Source organism: Desmodus rotundus, chromosome 6 (assembly GCF_022682495.2).
Source record: "Desmodus rotundus isolate HL8 chromosome 6, HLdesRot8A.1, whole genome shotgun sequence".
NCBI lineage: Eukaryota > Metazoa > Chordata > Mammalia > Chiroptera > Phyllostomidae > Desmodus > Desmodus rotundus.
In genome coordinates this window covers 105568176-105589431 of record NC_071392.1, presented here as the reverse complement: position 1 = coordinate 105589431, position 21256 = coordinate 105568176, and the positions used below count along the sequence as shown (strand labels likewise).

Sequence of the window (21256 nt, the reverse complement as noted above, 5' to 3'; positions counted from 1 at the left end):
ACTGTCCTATTCCCGGCACTTCGTATAGTGTTTCTGGTGTATAGCAGGCACTCGATAAATATGCTGAATAAATGAATGTTCAGTGAATAAATATTAAATAAAGGTATGTGTCAGGATGCCACTCTTCCAAACATGAGAGTAAAAATCCCTCAATCCATAATCTGAATGGTTTTCAAGATGCTTCGGAGAAAGGTTAGTTCAGTAAGTTGCACTCACAAAATCTGGTCAAATGTCCCAATGAGGGACACGTAGTACAGTTGGCCCAACTGGGTCTGGAGAGAGTAAGTTTTGGCTTTAAGATTCGTGATGTAAGGAAGATACTGAGATGTAGATACTCACCACTCATTCCTGCATATCTGGAATGCCGAAGCTTTCATCCAAGTTTGGATCCTCCAGCAGGTTGCTCGGCCATTGGAACTTGGGCTTTTTCAATCCTGACAGCCCTTCCTCCTACCAACTTTGTGTGAAAGGAAAGTGCATCACCTTCATTCTTTCATGACTGTCCCATTAACGCACAGAACCAAGTAAACCGCCACGCGCTGGTTTGAAAAGCAAACCAAACCGGTCTTAGACTTAGGAATCACCTGGATTCAAGTAGCATGTTTGCCCAATCGTTCCACTACTCTCCAGTAAAAATGGGGAAGCAAGACGAGTTGTGGAGGTGAAGGGGAGCGGTGGGCACCTTTACAACCAACTCTAATGGCCTGGATAGTGGTTCTCAAAGTGTGGTCTGGGAATCCACTCTTTCAGAGAATCTGCAAGGTCAAAGCTATTCTCATATTAACGTCGTCTTTACCTTTTCCGAGCCGTGTCTTCCAAGTGTCATTTTCCAGAGCTAACGTGACAAGCATGTCCTAAGAGACTAAATGCAGAAGCAGGCAGACATGAGAATCCAGCTGTCTTTAAGCCAGACATTAAAGATTTACATAAATGTGGAACAGTACCACTCTCCTTAGTATTTTTTGTTTTGGAGAAGTTTTTTTCCCAATTTAAAATGTTATCTATATAGCCCTGGCTGCTGTGGCTCAGTGGACTGAGTGCCAGCCTGTGAACCAAAAGGTCACTAGTTTGATTCCCAGTCGGCACATGCCTGGGTTGTGGGCCAGGTCCCCAGTGGGGGGGGTGCGAGAGGCAACTGATAGATCTCTCTCTTGCACATCGATATTTCTTTCCCTTTCTCCCTCTTTCCCCCTCTCTAAAAATAAGATCTTTAAAACATAAAATGTTTATGTATTAACATAAATGGATTTATGGATTATCATGTATTTTTAAAATGTTTAATCTCTAATATGGTGAATAGTGATATAGCCCACATAAGCAGAAGCTCTTTGGGATCCTCAATTTGTAAGCATAGTCTTGAGACCAGCAAGTTTCAGAACTGCTGCCTTAGCTGTATGAAACGGTACACATTATTAGCATTAGGAAACCTCTCGGTTATAGTTCCTAGTGCTGTACTTTGCCTCCTTGCTTGAAATACACCTTCAGACGTTACTAAATCCATACTAAACCAGTAACTAGCAGGGGTCTCTCACTACTTAAGTTCAGACTTTTCTAGTCCACACCATTCCCACCTCTCCAAGTACAAACCATCTGTTTGCAGAGCCCAGCCCACACTGTCACGGGTCAGCCCCACAGACAGTGGGGTATTTTAGTAAAGAGCAAAATACTCTTTATTTAGGTTAATCTTGTAACCTAAGTAAAACAAACTTCTTCCTAACATGGGGTTAAAATGGCTGGACAGCCCTGCTGGTGTGGCTCAGTTGGAGCGTCATACAGTAACTGAAAGGTCAGCTGCAGGTTCGATTCCCAGTCAGGGCACGTGCCTAGGTTGGGGGTCTGGATCCCTGGTTTAGGGATGTACAGGAGGCACCCAATCAATGCTTCTCTCTCGCACTGTTTCTCTCTACCCCTCACTCTAAAAGCAGTGAAAAAAGTGTCCTTGGGTGAAGATAAAATAATAAAATGGTTAGACAAATTTCCACTCAATTAATTCATGAGTTAAAAGTTATGTGGCATATGTAAAATACACTTTGAAGCCACCTGAAAAAGACGGATTTGTCCTGCAGCTGAAATTGAGGACAGATTTCTTGACCAAACTTCGGAAGGCGTTTTTGGATGACTGACCAGAGATGCCCTCCAGCCAGGACATTTGAAGCTGAGGCATGAGATCTACGCTACAAGTGACTGAACATGCGGCACGCATTAAAATGCGAGATGGAGAAGCTGCATACTGGAGTCGTGTATCACAGCCCCTGCCTCCAACGGAAGTAGCCCACTCCCAGCTGCTGCTGACACGAGGAACTTCATATAACATGGCTCAGGGTAGGATGAACAGCACCGGCAGGGGTTTAGTGATGGTTAATGATTCTCTCAAACAATATAGGGCAGGCCAGCTAGTTTATTCATATTGAATCTAAACCTTAGATCTCTGGTTTAACAATAACAAACTTTTAAAGACAATAAATTTTGTGTTAACTCGGAGGTGGTTTAAATCAGTCACAGAAATTCTAATATTCTGGGCTGGCTACTACAGCATGACGGATATCCAGTTACAAGATCCCATTTCCTTCTCCTTGGCCACCAAATCTTAAACAGATTTAGAAAATGCAGTTTTCCAAAGGCTTTGACCATATACCCACTGCTACCAGTCAAGTAATTATGGTTTCTTCAAACCCCAGGAACACTGCTAAGTGAAAGGAGCTTTTCTTTGATCAGCTTGCCTTGCTGGGTATGTGAAGAACTCAGTAAGATAAAAGAATAAAGATGAACTGAGATGCCAAGTAAAGTTTTTATTGCAAGCACAGTGAGCAGAAGGAGATGTCTTCTCACACAAAGCGGCTGCCAGGTCTACCGTTAACTAAATCTCTGACAACCCTTCATTGGTTTACAGCATGTTAGTTAGCTTCTTGCTATCAGGTGTACATCATCTCTGCCATGTGGGACATTTTCTTGGGAATATACAAGTAATATTCCAGATAGCCTGACAGGTCCTCAATGGTCACATCATCCACGTAGACGCGAGCTTGTTCAGAACAGGAGCGGGGAGAGCCAGACAGAGTTCTGGTGTGAAGCGACTGAGAGTAGTCCTCCAGCGTGGGTCTCCGCTCTGGGGCCAAGGGAGGGACGTTCTGTAGGCCTGAAAAGGAATACACCTCCATATCATGCCACCTCTTACACTGGCACTCCTTGCCTCGGCATGCACACGGCTGGCCTGGGTTTAGCTTGGAAACCGATTGAAAGTCAGAGAGATCGTTGGCCTTGAGACTTGCTTGGGAGACTTCAGTAGCCTCAGAGGAGTCTTCCTTCGTACTCTTTGACGGCAGCCTCGGAACCGAAGTTCTCAAAGGCTCAACAACTGCCCCCGTGTGGTTAGTATCCAGAGGAGAGCATTCTCCTGCACTGAAGTCTTTAGGAGCTGAAATTCCCAGGCCACTGCTGCCATCAGGAGAGTCAGTCTGGCTTTTGTGCTTGAGCTGGCTGCTGGAAGATGCAGCTATTGTACTGCAATGTATGAACTTTGGAGGATGAAGGACGGGAGACTTAGAACGTCGACGACGCTGTGTTCTCATTGCTCCTCGTGAAGACTTCCTTGTAGAACTAAGAGGGAAAAAATGTACAAGAAGATGTTGGGATACAGAACTCTCCTAAACAAATTCTTTATGACAGTTGGAAATCTGCCTCCTCTCAAGTTTATGAGTCTAAGCTCATTAGTTTCCCCCAAAGAGATGTGCCTGCCTCCACTTCAAGTTGCCTACGCCTCTGTGTCTCAAAAACTCCAACGTCTCCATATTAGCAAGCTATGGAAACAGGAGGAGTAAAGGGTAGTTTTTAACTGCATTCCTTGGGCCAAACATTTAGTGCAGAACACCTGCTCTGTCCCAACCTTTGGCTTGGGAACCTGTGGCCCAGTGGGGTGGGGAAGCATCCTGCACAGACAACTAAACTGACGCTATAAAAACTAAATGTTTCTATGCCCCAAATTCAGCAGCTTGTGTGCCACTGTAAGGCTAATGCTACAAACAGCCACTATTTCATGATTACTAAACTAGGCATCAGATTTAGGGTTCATTTCTATCATTGGTTAACAGCTGACAGATTTAGACTCCTTGAACTTTTCAAATATTGGGAAATATCAGATATACTATGTAATGTTTTAGAAAATATTTAAATAAATAAAAGGGTCGAGCAAAACAAAAAAACCTCAAAACTGCCAAGCAAATTTGAAAAACAGAACCAAATAGAACTTTAAGAAATAAAGAAACTTTGTATTTAAAATTAAACTAAATGGGTGGGCTAAATAGCAGAATTCAAACAGTTAAGGAAAGAAACACTGAACTGGAAGATAAATCTGAATTATTTACAACACAGGTCAGCAAACTGCAGCCTGTGGGCCAAACCCGGCCCCTGAGTCTGTACAGCCCACACTGCCCATTTGGACTAGCACTGAGCCACAGAGGCCAGGCTAAGGTGTCCCCTTCACCGGTTTCCCCTCCACTCCCTGCACCTGCCTTCCTGGCCAGCAGGCATTCCACACTCTGCCCAGGGCCCATGCTAGCTACTATGTACATGCTGAGGTTCTGCTGTGAGCAGTCACTGGGCACTGAGAGGTAGCATCTCAGTTCGAAAATGTGCCCTGTGCCAGGCTCCTTCTGGAAGAGAGGACATGCTAGAATCTGGCTACCAGGAGGGCAGAGAGTGAAACTGACCTTGGCACTGCCCTGTACCCACCCATCCCACCAGTCTAGACATTTCATCCTGAGAGTATCTCAGCAGCTGAACACAAACTGTGTCCACCAGCCAGGACAGCACACATCTGATATCCTCAGATCTCACCTCTTGCCCTCTAAGCCCAAAATATTTACTATTTGGCCCTTTATCAAAGAAGTTTGCTGACTCCTGACCTAGAAGACAGTACAGAGACTTGGAGAGTTGGGAAATGTAACAGTTAAGTGATGTGTAAGACTAATTAGTCTGGAGTCTGAAAGAAAGACTTCAGAGAAGAAAAAAGTGATTTGTTAAGAGGTAACAGCCGAGAAGTATTTTAAATTGATGAAGGAGAATCTACAGATATAGGAAGTTCACTGAAGCAGGACAAATAAAAAGAAACTCAAATCTAGACACACTACAGCAAAACTGTAGAGTACCAAACCCAAAAGGAACTTCTTTCTGTCTTTCTTTATTCATTTATTTACTCTGACAGGGGAAGGGAGGGAGAAAGAGAGGGAGAGAAACATCCATGTGCAGGAGATCCATCAGTTGCCTCTCACACGCCCCCAGCTGGGGACCTGGCCTGCAACCCAGGCCTGTGACCTGACTGGGAACTGAACTGGCGACCTTTTAGTTTGAAGGCCAACACTCAATCCACTAAGCCACACCAGCCAGGGCAAAAGGAACTTCTTAAGAGTGGCCTGAGACTAGACAGATTATTTCCAAAAGAACAATTAAAGGTTTTCAATGTCAACATGGAAGCCAGAAGACAATGCATAATACCTTCAAGTGCTAAGAGAAAGTAACTATCAACCTACAACTATGATTTCAAGTATATCAAATCAAGTGTATCTTCCAAGAACAAGGATGAAATAAAGACATTTTCAGATACATCAAAGCAAAATATATTTACCAAGAACATGATGTTATACAATGTCAAGGACACCATTAAGTTTATTCTATGTGGAGTTCTGTAACACAGGGGCCCTACTTGCTAGTAAGACCTTTGCTAAAGGTGCCACTGAAGGAAGCACTTTAGGAAGAAAAAAAAGGTGATCCTATGGAACGTCTAAGATGCAAGAATGGTGAGAGCAAAAAAGTGTAAATGAGATGAATCTGAACACGTCTATTTAAATAGTTACATAAAACCTGATTTGTGAGATTAAAAAGAGACAGAACTGAATTATTGGGCCACTACACCATGGAAGTCATGAGTTGAGAGTAAAAGGGTTTTAAGGAAGAGGGTTACAATATTAACTTCTGGCCCTGGGTGGCTGGCTCAGTGGACTGAGCGCCAGACTGGGAACTGAAAGGTCGCTGGTTTGATTCCAAGTCAGGGCACGTGCCTGGGTTGCAGACCAGGTCCCAGGTTGGGGGCCTGCTAACGGCAACTGATCGATGTTTCTCATACATCATGTTTCTCGCCTTCTCTTTCTCCCTTCCTTCCCCTCTCTCTAAAAATAAATAAAATCTTCTAAAAAACAATGAACTTTTGTCTTTTTTACACATGTATGGTAAAATTTCAAGGCTGACTACTAAAAGAATACGAAGTATACAATCTCCAAACTAAGGGGAGGAAAAATGGTAGGGGAAAAGCAAGCCCATTTCAAACAATTTTTTACAGGTGAGTAGAGAAAAGAGGAAAAACAAAAAATATGACAAATAGCATAAAGTAAAATGGCAGAAACAAGTCCAAATATATCTAAATGAATTTAACTAAGTAGTTATAAAAAAGATTATTAGACTGAATAAAACAAAATAAGCTATATGTATTTATGAGGCACATCTACAATTTTAAAACACAGAATGGTTGAAAATAATAAAAAAAGACACACTAGTTAGGCAAATACTAACTAAAAGACAACTGGATTAGCTATATTAATTCCGGACACAATAGACTTTAAGAAAAAGCCATCATGAGGAAGGAATTAAGAACGTCACCATATGATAAAAGTCTCAATTCACCACACAGACGACACTCTAAACTGGCATGAATGACGGCTATACGGTCCTACAAACTAGCTTCACGACACAAAGCGAAAGTACAGAGCTGAGGGGAAAACAGACAAATGCGGTCCAAGAGAGGAGATCTCAATATACCTCTCTCAACTGACAGATCAAGCTGACAAAAAATTTCAAAGAAGATTCAAATAACATTTAAAACCTTAATTTAATGGATAAGCATGGAACCCAAGAGTGATTAGAGAAGACTCATTCTTCTCAAACATAGAACATTTAGAGAAATTGACTATGAACCAGGCCATACGGCAAAATCTCAGCAAATTCACAACTGGGAAGAATGGGTCTTCTCTAAACGTTGGGTCTTGGGTTCTGTAGAACATACCCATTTCTGGACACGTGGGAAGGAAAATCCCGTATTTTAAGGTACTGCCATAAAAATCATTTGCAATAAGCAGCTCTTACCCATGCCAACTGTCTTTAGATGCACACGTGGTTTTAGGCTTGGTATCGTCTGCGGCTGTTCTGACTGACGTTCTGACACTTGGGCCTTCTCCAACAGACAGAGATGCTATGGACCTGAGGACAAGAACCAAGTTTACTGCTACCGAAAACTGTGCAAGGAGAACTTACCGCTCCCAACCCAAACAAAACTGCTTCGTTTCTACTTTGAGTTTCTCAAAAATTGTTCAGCTTTAAGTGCAAATTTTTCTCCAAAACCAAATTTAGAGGATCCCTAGTAAGTCCACTGTAGCAAAATCACAAGCCAAAGAATGATTCTTAAGTATAACCAGCAGCAGGATATAAATAGACTTTAAGGCTGCTATCTGGGGCAGATCAGGCCTTGCGCCCAGGGAGAATGCTAATGACACTGACCACCTATTTCATGTGGGCAAACCAGAGCCAGAAACTATGTTTAGGAGCCAAAAACTTTAGGAGACTCAATCTAACTTGAAAATGAATATATTTTCAAATATTATACAACTTTTAGAAAAATATTCTAATTTTTACACTACTAAACTTGAAATATTGCTGAGTTAAATCTTAGCAGTCTGAAATTACACCAGTAATATGGGTTCCCAGGAAAGATGAAAATATTGAAGAGAAAAAATAATCATCTATAATCTCACAACCCAGAGGTTACCAACACTAACATTTTAGTGTAAATCCTTGCAGACCTTTTCAATACACACTCATGCACACACACTGGGCTCCTACCACATGCTGTGGGACTGACAAAAATCCTTTAGACACAGAATATCTACTGAAGTAAAAATAAAAAGATGTTCCCTGAGCCCTGGATGGTGTGGCTCAGTGGACTGAGCACCGGCTTGTGAACCAAAAAGTGGCTGGTTCGATTCCCAGTGCCAGGTCCCCATAGTTGGGAGGGGCGCATGGAAGAGGCAAAGGATCACACATTGATGTTTCTCTCCCTCTTTTTCTCCCTCCCTTCCCCACTCTCTGAAAATCAATTTAAAAAGATGTTCACTGAAATATAATTTAAAATAAAAAGTAACCAGGAATAACTTAAATGTCCAATAACAAGAAATACTGTTATTATATAAATGGAATATTAGAAATGTATTAAAAATTAAGTATATAAAGAACTTTTCATGAGAGAATGCTTATAATGATGCTAATAATATTAAGAGAAAAGATGGATAAGCGTCTATACATAATGACCTGAACTATGTAAAAAAGTATATAGTCTAGATGTTAACAGTGACTATGGTAAAATGTGTTTACTTCCTTTCTTATTTTTGTGAATTTTTCTATAATAAGCAGGTATTATTTTATAGTCAGATAAAAAGGATTATGTTGTTTTATAATAAATATGTTGAGGTTTGTCTTGATAAGACAAATACCATCAGAAATCAAAACCTGTTGAACAGGATCATGCTCCACTCCTGGCAAGGCTTGGTGAGCTTCTGAGTCACCACCTCCAACGTCCCACTTGTAGGCCGGCAACCCTATGAAACAACTAGAAATGTACGATACACCGACAAGTCCTCCTCTGCTTAGTCACGGTAATGACTCACCCCTTGTACTCGTGTTTGTCAGGTTTTCTCAAATGCTCTCTCCACTGCTCCTTCTCTTTCTATAATTGTACTCAAAGCAGATCATACGCTACAAATATATAATATGTGGCCAGATACTGTACATATATTTTGAAACTTTTAATGTTCCAAATAATTTTTAAGGGCAATGAAACAACTTAATTTTATGTTCCAACTTCTTACACCAAGAAAAGAGTCTTTGTATCAAGTTATTTATGTAATATAAATGTATATAAGAACTGTATATATATGCCAGAGTATATGCAGCACTCCTGGCATTTTCCTGCTTTAAAAAAAATTCTATACCGGAAATCACAAAGGCATACACTATGACCACAACCTTCAACTGTTTCTCTGTTTTGTTTCCATTTCTCGAAATGGCTCATAAAGTACTGACCGATTTTAATGGCAAAATGACTACCATGTTGGAAAAACCACTGGGAGGAGATACATACTTATTGGAAATACCATGGAAGCGAACGTGAGCACCTGTGACAGCTATTGTACAATCAGTACATTTAGCATAAATCAATCCATTGGTATAAATATCCTTATGTGGTAGGCGAAAATAGTGTTAGCAATAAGCAGACAGCTAACAACAACAACTAACACCTATTTAATTTTTACTGTGTGCAGGCGCTACATGCCTTCCATGTTGTTCCCAAGGTGCCATACAAAGCACTGGTTAAGAGCACAGGTTCTGGAGACAACACGTCTGGGTTCAAATCCGGCTCTACCACCTCTTACCGATGGGACCTTCAGCAAGTAGCTTACCCCATATGTGGTTCATCTGCAAACTGGAATAAGTTGGTACTGAGGATTAAATAATGTGTATGAAGCACGTAAGCTAATGTCCAGGACATAGTGAGTGATACATTTTAGTGATTATTATTCCTACTTGTTGTGGAATATCCTTCTCTGAGCTTCCAGTGTTTGGTATTCTTATATCCACTAAAAATCTGAGATTTCTTGTGGTCTGGGGCAAAGAATGGGGATGAGAAGTATCGTGTACGAAACATTTTGCAAAAGGTGAAATATTAACATTCAGACAGCAGCTGGTCTATGGGTGCTCTAATTAGTTTGGCCAAAGGGACCAAGATTATTGATCTCTGTGACAGAACCCCAATGAATAGGTTTCCATAGTGATAGCCTCCGCAACAGAGCCCATGAAATTGACTGTGTCTGCACAGATTTCTACTGAGGCAATTCACCTTTACTGAAAAATACTGTGATTCCCTGAAGATGTATGAGGAAATCCTTGATGGGACGCTGATAATGTCTGATGAAAAAGAGAGGGAGCAAGCCCTCCTCAAAGTTAAGGAAAACCAAATCAAGTAACGCGATACTGTGCAGAATTTGGCAGACTGTCACATTGTTGTCTGTATCTTCTACAAATAATGAGCAATTTTGGTAGAGAAAGAGCTCTTCAGAGGAAAAGCCTATTTAAATCTAGCGAGTAATTCCCAAATAACGTATTACAAATTTAATTACCCTGATGCATCCACTCTTAACTTCTTGAAAGCAGTTTGCAGACTCTCCTCCTCTCCATCCTTGGCTTCGGATTTCATTGTGAAAGTTTTTACACTACTATGGATGTTCCTGCTAATACTGAAAAAGAAAATCAAAATGAGCACAGCGAAAACAGGTGGGTTCAAAAGTATACCTTTTGTTAAAAATCTTTAGTCCTGATACTATTACTGCTTGACAGTGGGGAGAGAGCAAATTTCTATTTTGAAGAAGTCTCAGTGTATGAGACTTTTTCTTCTTAGAACACTATAGGTTTTATTTCTTATATTTATTATGATAGAGTTTAAACTACCCAAATACTTGAGGCCACTATCCTTTTACACAGTTTTGGAAACAAGATCACCTACAATCTGCCTTTAAGTACACTTCTTAAAAGGGGGAAAAATCCAGCTGTAGAGATCTGGAAACCTACAGACAAAATGACCTTTGCATCAGAAATAAAAGGGAAAAAAGCTCAACTGATAGCAATCTGATTCTTTAAAATGCTAGTGAGTATTTATGTACTCTAGCCTTAAAAATTCTAGTTAGGTATAACTTTCGTGACACATGGCAGCATTTCTCTAGAGCAATCCTGATCCAAATATCAATATTCGTATCACCACTCACACACAGATATCAAGCGATTACCATTGTTAAAGCAGGATTACACACGTTTCAATGATTACAGATTATTCCACATTCTACATATAAGGTTGATACTTTCATTCGGTTTTCTTGTAACTTAAAAAGATAAAAAGAACAAACTCAGACAAAAGAAAGGCGGTTAGGTGTCACCCCACAAACCAAAGGGTTGTAGGTTTGATTCCCAGTTAGGGTACATGCCTGGGTTTTGGGCCAGGTCCCAGGGCAGGGCATGTGCAAGAGGCAACCAATTGATGTTTCCCTTGCTTTCTTTCTCTCTCCCTTCCCATCTCTTTAAAAAGAAGTAAGTAACACCTAGCTTGATAAACCAAAGTTCTCTATTTCTTTCACCCTATTATATTTAAACAAAGAAAAGGGAAAGGGAGACCAACAAAAGCAACAAGAAACACAATTGAAAAGTTTGTTAATAAATTTTTTGAATTTAGTTTCCCAATTATTGTTTCGCTCAGGGTAGAATATTAGTTAATGCCAAATCCTGAACAAAAAAAAATAAACTAGTATCTATGACATCACAGAGAATCAGAAAGAAAAAAATGAAAATAAAAAAAATAGAAGATGGGGAATATTTGAAGCAAAGGATTCACTTCACCTCTTCTTTATCCCTAACCTGCTATCCCCGACCCCCCCACCCCCCCTTAGGGACTCTCTGTAGACCCCTTGGATCCTTTCTGATTCCCCATCTGCTCACTTCTCAGGGGTGTGTTTGATGTTATTGTGAGACCTCTAATATTCCAAAGGTCAGGGTGCTGTAATACACTGGATATAATGTAACCCTGTAGTACCAGTGGTAGAATAAAGCAGCAAGAAATCAAGGCTATTCAATGTATGTATGTATGTATGTATGTATGTATGTATGTGTCGAGTAAGGTGTTTTAAGCAGCTCTCTCGGGGGACTGAAACATGGATCACTGAAAACGGTCTCAGAAGAACTCAGCTAGCGCTCACCTGAACTTCAGAAAAAAATTTAAGTGTACCCTCCACATACATTTTGCTGGTTTATTTAACCCAGTATATGAACTTGAGGAAACATTATCCATTCTATACTTCACTGACTTCTAATTCTTTCAAATTTAGGGAAGGATCCTACCCCACATACACAATGATGTCCTATATATCTAAGAAGAGGGATGAGCAAGATCACATTACAGCATTTTTAAAGCTCCACAGCATCTAAAAAGAGTGCTATTGTAGGCTGTAAACAAATTCTTCCTGCTGGCAGAACTAGAACCAAGTTTGACTTAGTTTCTCTTGATTACTTTATAACCAGTCAGGCAAAAGCTCAGACAAGTAGCCCTTATAGTCAAGTCATCTGAGCCAGTCTCCCCAATCCCGCAGACCCCACACAAACCCTCTCCCACCTCTCTGGAAACAGTACATCACATCGAAACATGCACTGCCCGATTCTATACGCAGAAATTCATTCCTTCCACAAGCAGAGAATTCTTACCACGTGCTTTAGCACCAGATGGGTGCTAGGGATGTACGGGTAACCCTGACCCATACCAGGGCTGTGAACCCCCTTCCTGTAAGAGCTGGAATCTCATTCCTGCCCTAAAACTGTGCTAACAAGCTCTATACCCAGATATGTAACTTTTAATTATATGGTGCTAGTTTAATAGCACTGCAGGTGACCTCTAGATGCTGATACAAACTTATTTAACATTCTTGTTGACACACTAAAAGTTAAAAACCAAAACAGACCCAAAATAAAACTAACTACAGACTAAAACTTTAGTAATACAGTTCCATCTCAACTACTTTCAGACTCTCTGCACTGCGGTCACTCACCTTTTCTCGCAGTCACACTGACCCTGAGCAAAGAGGACTGTTAGGCGCGGCCTGAAGATGTAGCGCAGCTCATGTTTGTAATTACAAAAGGTTTACTGTGCTCCTCTGTATTCCCAGCTCCCCGTTCACTCAAATCAAGACATCTAAGACAAACACCGGGAAACACGATTGGTTTATCCCTCTCCATTAACACTAAATTTGTGGGAGACTTTCTTGCCGTTTTCGAAGCACTGACTTCTTGAAATTGAACAATCCCGCAAAGATCAAACTTTTAAAGGCCCATTTCAAGTTACTTTAACTGCTTTAAGTCAAATCACACAGAGCAATATATGCCTCAGATTGTCCCCAGCCTTTCAGACATGACAAGCAAAATTCTTCTAAGTTTCTCCAGCAAAAGGGCACATTTCTGGTTTTCTCTGACTTTCAACGAATAGCATGTGTCACAATCTTGTTTCTATTTTGAGGTTTTAACCAAGATTTCTTTGAACCTCAAACCTAGGTCCAAATTTCCAGGACCCTGTCAAGACCTGAGAAAGATCAAGAAAGGATCCGAATGTCAGCCTGTCGTCGTTAAAAATTCAGAAACTCACAGCCCATCAGGATGCGTGGAGCCCGGGAAAGAAAACCCTGTCCAGAAACTCGCCAAGAGGGCTGAGGTTGAAACGATCGGCGCCCGGCACAAAACATTCCCACCTCTCTCTACACACCCGATCAACCCCAACACTCTCGTTGCTGCAGCCAAAGGAGGAAGTTATTCTTTTCACCCAGAATCTGGACTGATCGCGGTTAAACAGGATCAGGAGTAAAAGTCAGAACCTAGGTGGCTCGGAAAAGTGCACAGTTGTCCGGGACCCCCCATCTCTGGCCGCCCGGGGCCTCCGAAATGAGAGGTTTGGGTCAGGCGAAGGCTCCAGGGATGCAGAAGGAGGCGGGAGAGGAGCCAAAGAGGCAGTCAACAAGACTGGGGCTGAGAATCGAGCGGGAAACGGCGGGAAGGGGCAAAGGGAGGCCGTGGAAGGCGAAAAGGGGAAGCTACAGGCCGGCGGGAGAGGGCGGGGGCCGCGAGAGGACAGGAAGGAGGGAAGGGGCGAGAGAGCAAAGCTCCGGCAGGGCCGGGCCGCAGAAGCCGAGGAGGTGGCGGAGAGGCCCAGGCCCGGCCCGACCCGGCCCAGGCAGTCAGCTCCGCAGAACGAAGCAACGAGAGGCGGATAGTCCCAAAAGGAGCTGCCCACGGCCAGGTCGGGCCAGGGGGCCGAGAGCTGGAGACGTGGACCCTCCCGCTCGCATCAGGGCTCTCACCTCCTCGCAGCTGGGGCGCTCCGGTTACCCAGTACCGTCGGTTCAGATCGTCCGTCCCGGATCGCGGCGGCTGACTGACCCGGATCCAAACCCGCGGAGGGGGCGGCCCGCGCCTCCGGAGTCGCACTGCGCCTGCGTCACTCGTGCACGAGCCCCGCCTCCTGTTCATGCTCCTCCCACCCTAGTGACTGGGCAGCGCGGCAAGCAGTGATTGCGCAGGCGCGGAGCGATGGCCGCGCTTCTCAATCGCCCGGCACTCACCCCTCTTAGAAGCACGTGCGCCTACGTCATTTCCTGTTATTCTCTTCGCTCCCACCCCCTTGCGGAGTAGGTTCGCTTTGGGCTCGCTTTTGGGGAGTGCCTACTTCCTCCTCTCTGTCAGGTGAGTGAGTAGGCGTTGTTTTTCACAGTCGCCGAGTCACCTCCGTTTCGTGGGGTTCACTGGCCTTGGAGCTCTACCTGGAGTCCCAAAGGCAAGGGAATTCTTCGGGGTGAGAGCAGGGTAGGGAATCTTCGTGGCTACGGAGGCCCTCTGAGCGCTTGGACCACCTCCTCAGTGTTAGAATCTGGACCGCCTGCAACACCTCCGCCCTGGCCCCCCGGGGGTCTTTCAGAACCTAGGGAGAAGCGAGGCGGCGTCGGACAGGGCCAGGGCCATGAATGTAAGCCCGGAGTTGACATCGGAAAGCCTTCGCGTTAACGCCCCTGCTGTTTGACTTGAGGCGCCTTCTTTTCCCTCTCTCCGCCTCAGTTTCTTCACTTGAGTGAGGGGTCCTAAAGGCGAATCTCGGGTTTTTCAACCATGGTCCCCGTTAAGAGTCTGGTGAGAAATAATAGACTCTCTCGAAGAGAAATGCACGTACACTAAATTTTGCAAAAAGTTTTAGGCAGTTCACCTAAGGAGGTGATTGGGGGGGATTTTTCCACGTTTATGATTCTGATGGTTGCTGCAATGGCAGGCAGGGAAGGGATGAGCTGTGCAACAGCCGCCACCCCCTCCATCCCTCGGACTGGTTCCGCTGATCTAGCTGTGCCTCTGCTCGCTCACTCAGTGTATTGGCCACAGTTGGTTGTGGCTCAAGCTAGGGTGAGAGTTGTTGCCCAACCCAAACTGGACCCTCCCACCTCCACCCCCCAATACTTGGATATAGTCGCCTAACTAGATAGGCTGCTGAAAGGGCCTTGGAATGCCTGACCCACATCTGGGAGTGGAATCTACTCCCAATGACCATAGAGGTCATTGTATAAAGTTGTCAAACAGAAAGCATGTCATGGGCCCTGGGCAAAACTTTAAAAATTCTGCTTGTTCATACCAGAGGCTCAGCTGACAGAAGATGAAAGAATAATTGTTCAGGTGAAGGTGCAACATAAAACCTAATGACGCTGGTGATAATGGCTGCCCTCCAGGGCGCACTGGCTATGTACACGTTCTCTCATTCAATATCCCGTGACTTCACACACTGCGGATGAGCGACTGGGCCTCTGAGGGGTTAGATAACTTGTTCTAGCTCCCTTCGTCTGGTGCTGGTAGGTGACTCGGTCAGGATTTACAAAGTGATTCTTTTTATGTTTTTATTTTTTTAAGACTTTATTTACTTATTTTTAGACAGAAGGGGAGGGAGGGGGAGAGGGAGAGAAACATCAATGTGTGGTTGCCTCCATGTGCCCCTACTGGGGCCCTGGCTGGCAAGCCAGGCATGTGCCCTGACTGGGAATCGAACTAGCGACCCTTTATCACAGGCCAGGCTCCACTGAGCCACACCAATCAGGGCTGGGACAGGATTTAATCTCTGTAAAGCCTGTATATCCACTGCTGTCCGTCTCTCAGAAAAGAATTTAAAAAGAGGAAAACACGATGTAGTTTCTCAGAAGTTGCCAAGTGAGTTGCTTCAAGATCAAACGTGTTTTTAAGCTTTCCTTTCAAAAGTATTTCTATAGATAAAATACATCCCTGAGGGCAAGGACTGTATCTAGATTGATGAATTCCTGGACGTTAGTAGTTGCTAAATATAATTTTGGTGAATTCTCAATTGTACCTTACTTCTACCTATTATGGCATTAGATATTAAAACTCAAACTGTTTTAAAGTGCTTCATGTAAGCATATTTCCATCACGAAGTTAGATGCAGTCGGAGAGTGCGGTTTATTACTCAGAAGTATTTGGAAAGCTAGTAGGTGGTACCATTCACTAAAGGGGAATCTGGAAAGCTGACAGGTTTGGGGAAAGAGTTTAGTTTTGGACATAAGGAGTTTGAAGTGCAGATGAAAGCAGGAACCAGTTATGAAGGGTCTTGATGGCCATGCCAAGGGGTTTATTTTAAGAACCATGGAGGCTGTGGATGAGAAGAGAAATGACCATTTTACTTCAAAAAGATTACTCTGGTTTCCACCTGGATGGCACAGTGATCCAGGCCTGAGACTGCAGTGATTGCAAGAGCGGGTGGCCTTAGGAATGGAAAACAAGTAAACAGATGGAAAATTGCATAGATCAGGCTCTGGTGGGAGATTCAATGTGTACGGAAGGAGCAGTGGGAGAAAGTGGACAATAGCAACTTGCTTTCTGGTTTGAGCAACTGAGTGGGTGTTATTGCCTATTCTTAATGTAACTACTGAATCCAGCTGCCAGGAGGCAGACAAAGAACATTTAAATGGATGATACTAGTAAAGGAGAGTACTTTTATAGCTCCTATAGCTCCTACTGTATGTCAGAAAATGCGTTCTCATCCTCACAACACTCCTGTTAGCTTACCAATGTCGTCTTCATTTTCCAGATGAGGAAACTGTAGTAAAGAAGCTGGCCTAAGGTTAGACGGCTGTAAGTGGTGGAGCTAGAATTGGAACCAGGGCAGTCTGGCTAGAGTCTGCCCCCAAAGCCTCCATATGATTAGATGCCTCTAATTGTTAGCTCAGTTTGGACGCATTGAACTTGAGAGCTCTGGGGGTAGCTGCATGGTGTTATGCACAGGGCAGGAAGGTACATGAGCCTGAAGCTCAAGTGAGAGATTCAGGCTAGAAATAAAGATTTGGAGTCAGTGTGCGGGTGGCTGTCGAAGCCACAGGAGAGGTGAGGGCCTAGCACGGGAAGGTGGGAAATATGGAAAGAAACAAGGCAAACCCTGCAGGGCTAGCACAGGCCTTCCGCGCCTGGGGAGGACACTTTCCTTCTTCCAGCTGATAAGTTGGCATCTGGTTCATAGGTCATCATCAACATAAACCGAGTCCACTCCTGTGAGTTTCATCAGCTCTGGGCACCTTGACACAGTGGAATTCTTGGACCTGCAACCTGCAGGCCTTACCCTTGGTGCTGGTGACCCTTCCCACTCTCTCCTGTCATGGATTTCACCTGTGGCCACCAGATGAATGCCACCACAATTGAAGCACCTCTAGCTCCTCAGTCTGTCTCTGCCAACTCTATCAGCCCAGAGCCCCTCCTCATCTCCAAGACTCCAGAAACACATCACTTAGGAATTTGTCAGGTGCCTCCTTAAGTTATTTTGTAGCCTTTTGCCCATACATTTCTTGTGTCTCCAGCTGGATTCTAAGCTTCTGGAGGCCAAGAATTATCTGTGACATTTTTCACCCAACTTGCCATCCCTCAGCTCCTGTTCTCCCTGTGTAGGTTAAATGTCCCTACGCTGTGTGCTCCCGTAGCACTTCACACTTAGTCCATCATATCAGGTGCTGCATCCTGTGTCCTGGTGCCTGGCACAGGGTCTGCCACCGTATGTAATGAGTGAGTGAGTCAGTCCATCAGGAAGTCAGTCATCTCAGCAAATACTTACAGTTGTCTGTTGGCTTCTTACAATTATAACTGGGGGCTGTTGACTCCTTTGACAGATTTTAGCAGCAGAGCTTTTTACCGCAGTCTCTTGTTTTGGGGGCAAATTGGTGAAAGTTGGGGAAGAGATTAACTGCACTGTCCCGGCATTCTCCTCATGCCCCAAAACTATATGGTCTGGTATTTAATAGTTGCTTTTCTGAAGTGTTGGGTTATAGAGTGGGGAGTGAATGGGCACTTTTGGATACTGGTAAATGTCTTGGCCATACCCCTCTGCACCGTTTGAATCAAGTCTGCAGCAACTTCAGTCCCAGGACTCAAGTCAATTCTCAGAGCTCCAGGAGGGAATGGGAGGCTTGTCCCTGTAGTTACTGATCACCTGCAGAGGGAGCCCTAGGACTGCAGATTCTCCTCCCTTCAGTGTGAGAAGGCCATTTACAGTGCGTTTGCAAAATGTGAAAACCAGAATCTTGCCTTCTCTCAAATTTTCACTCATTTAAACTTTGTAATGTGAACTGTATGATGATGCCCTGGCTGGTGTGGCTCAGTGGATTGAGTGCTGGCCTGCGAACCGAAAAGTCGCTGGTTTGATTCCCAGTCAGGGCACATGCCTGGGTTGCGAGCCATGTCTCCAGGTGGAGGTCTGTGAGAGGCAAGAGGCAACCAACCAATGTATCTCACACATTGATGTTTCTCTCCCTCTCTCCATCCCTTCCCCTCTCTAAATAAGTAAAACCTTTAAAAAAAAAAAACCTATGATGACATCAGGAAGGTGTTAAGGCCAAAAAATAGAATCAAGCAGTAAAGCCACAGATGAAGTCTAAACGGTGAGGACTGGAAGGAGTACTGAGCAGGACCTCAGGGGTGCTGGTCACATTCTGTCTCTGGATCTGACGTTGCTCATGGAAGTGTGTTCAAGTCAAGCCGCACACACAGAATGTGTACCTTTTCCTGTATGTATATTAAACTTCAGTTAAAAGTTTAAAACAAATCTTTGTATGGATGCCACAGACATGTATTGGATTAGGATGAGCTGTTGTGTTTTTCCCAATAGTTCTTAATCTTCTCTGAGTCATAAGCCCCTCTGAGAAAGCCACAAACCCCAGGTTAAGAGCTTGTAGCAGCAGAATAGAGAAAGTGAGCAAAGGAAATGAACACATTGTTCACAGAAAAAGAAATAAAAATGGCCTTTAAACAGATGTGCAGTCTCAATTTTCAAAAACTAAATGCTTGTTGAAAGACTACTGAGATACTAATTTTAACCTATCAGGTTAGCGGTAATGCCCCAATTTGACAGCACATAGGATGGGGTTGGAGGCAGGGAGTGGGGCAATAGGCAACAGGCACTTTCCGACATTGCTGGTGGGATTGTAAAATGACAGTTTATGAAAATAAGTCTGGCATCCACCATGTAGATGACATTTTACATATATTTATGTAATGACTCCTGTAAGAGGTTATTTATTGCAGCATTGGTTGCAATAGCAAAAGATTGGAAACAACCCAGGTGGCTGTTTATCTGCAGGGGACTGGGCACATAACAGGGTGCAGCTATACGCTGAAATACTGTGTAACCAGAAAAAGGAACTCCGTGGTCTTAGGAAAGATCTCTGAGGTATAGTAAGTGGAAAAAGCAAGATGCAAAAGCAGGAGTATATGTTTGTATTTATTATGTCTGCATAAAGATGTGTCAAAAAGACATACAGGACACTAAGTAGGTTTCGGAGAATGGTGGGGATGGGGCAGGGGCAGCTCGACTTCATGATGTGGACCTGTGTTCTGATATTTGAATCCTGACAATGTATAAATACTACCTATGCAAAGCAACAACAGTTAACAATTTAAAGAGCTGTTGGACTCAGCCTTTAGGCATTCATACTTCTTTTTTTTAAAAAACATTTTATAACTTAATTGACTATTTTAGGCATGTGCATATGTAAACTCCATACTTTTTATATCTGCCAATTTCTCAACGGCTGGGTTTTTTGTATTTAAATTAAATTGTGTCTTGGGAAAACTCTTCAACTTATTTTACATTTGAACTGTTATATCACGGTTTCCTGCCTCAGCTGAACTCCCGGGAATTCTTCCCTTGCCCTGCGTGTGCTCTGGGAGTCCAGAGCCTTTCACAGCAGCCTCTCGGGCATTGCTGCCAGACTGATTCAGTGCCATACACTTTTGCTCTTACGTGTGTCCCTCTGTGCGTGAGTTCCTCTGTACGAGACTCGGGTTTCCAGGAGAGAGGCTCTGGTTGGCCCCCCATGGCACGGTTGGATTTTACCCACTGCTACTCAGAGGTGCAAAAACAATGCAACTTTTCTGTTTCCGCTGATCTCATCTGGCTCTCAAGCTTCCATTCTCCCAATTTTAGGGCGTGTTTCAGTCTCTTCTGGTTTACAGTACTGTGTTTTGCACAAACATTTGATATCTCAAAGTATTCTCCACTGCCCTGTCTCTCTCCATTCTCCCTGCACCTGGATAGGAGGGGACAGTGGGTGAGCGTTGTGGTTCAAATGTTATTCCCTGCCCTTTGCTGGTCTTAGCTGAGTTGCCACATGGCTGGCTTTAGATCTGTGCCCAGCCATTATGGATTCTGGTGGAACCCACCAAGACGGGGCTGACCTGATTGATTTCCTGAGCATGAAAATGGCTCAGCATTGTGCAAATTGCCAGTATTCCTAGTCATGAGGTCCTCATGGACCACGGCCCTGACGTCTTGTCTTCTGGCCTTTCCTCGTCCATCAGTCCACTTAGCACATCCACAAGACGCCGTGTGGGGGCCTGTGTACCCTTCCAGATTGCCTACAGGCACACAGGTCACAGGAAGGGAGCCACCGTTGTCCACCCTGTCATCTCACAGGGCTGTTCTTACAGCCGTATGTCTTCTCACCACACCTCTGTGCCCTTATCTAGTCATCTCTACGTGGTATCCCACAAATACCTGGTGAAATGTAGTGTGTTTGAAATCTGAACAGGTTCTCTTTCCCTCCAAGCCTAGTCTTCTGGGCTTCCCTGGCTCATTTCAGTATAATTAAATCAAATTGCATTTCATTCATTACTTTCCATCTGTCTGGCTCCTAGGTTATTAATACTTCGGAAGTATTTTTGAAGTGTTAATATAATGTTTTTATAATAAAAACTAATTTTTTAATTTATTGATTGGGAGAGAGAGAAAGAGAGAAACATTGATTTGTTGTTCCACTTTTTTCTGCATTCATTGGTTGATTCTTGTATGTGTCCTGACCTGGGATTGAACCCACAGCCTTGGTTTATCAGGACAAGGCTCTAAGCAACTGAGCTACCTGGCAGGGCCTACTAAAAACTAATTTTAACAAAAAAAATGCCTCTAGAGAAAATCTGGAAAAATACAAAGAAGAAAATTGTATGTCCTTCGGCCCTACCACTCGGTGGTCAGCATTTTGCCCTAGAGTTGTAGAGGGCCTGAGGGCCAGGCTGGCTCCATTGGAAGTCCTGCCTCACCGCCTCTGTTCCTCGGTGT

The 21256-nt window shown here is 43.7% G+C and overlaps 2 protein-coding genes across 4 annotated transcripts in view; one reads left to right on the top strand and one right to left on the bottom strand.

Moving 5' to 3' along the window:
* Nucleotides 1–2769: 2769 nt before the first annotated feature.
* OSER1 (oxidative stress responsive serine rich 1) lies at nt 2770–14116 on the bottom strand. The gene is made up of 4 exons (XM_024559665.3): nt 13980–14116; nt 10215–10331; nt 7132–7245; nt 2770–3597 (listed from the first exon to the last, which is right to left on the bottom strand). The coding sequence occupies exons 2-4, from the start codon at nt 10289–10291 to the stop codon at nt 2913–2915; spliced, it is 876 nt and encodes a 291-aa protein (XP_024415433.1). The 5' UTR covers nt 10292–10331; nt 13980–14116; the 3' UTR covers nt 2770–2912.
* Nucleotides 14117–14236: 120 nt separating this feature from the next.
* GDAP1L1 (ganglioside induced differentiation associated protein 1 like 1) overlaps nt 14237–21256 on the top strand; it is a 43114-nt gene continuing 36094 nt past the window's right edge. For 2 of the 3 annotated variants that reach the window (XM_024559704.4, XM_045194830.3), the window contains exon 1: nt 14238–14361. The gene's annotated coding sequence lies outside the window, so the exon portion shown is untranslated. Of the gene's footprint in view, nt 14362–21256 lie in introns of all 3 variants that reach the window. The other variant, XM_045194828.3, reaches the window with a different exon arrangement.

What these genes read in the sequence shown, in the direction of transcription:
- OSER1 (XM_024559665.3), bottom strand. Translation starts at nt 10,291, where the DNA reads ATGAAATCCGAAGCCAAGGATGGAGAGGAGGAGAGTCTGCAAACTGCT. An exon ending in TTAAGAGTGGATGCATCAGG is followed by an intron (nt 7,246 to 10,214) that starts GTAATTAAATTT and finishes TCTTGTCCTCAG; the next exon opens with GTCCATAGCATCTCTGTCTG. An exon ending in TCTAAAGACAGTTGGCATGG is followed by an intron (nt 3,598 to 7,131) that starts GTAAGAGCTGCT and finishes TTTCCCTCTTAG; the next exon opens with TTCTACAAGGAAGTCTTCAC.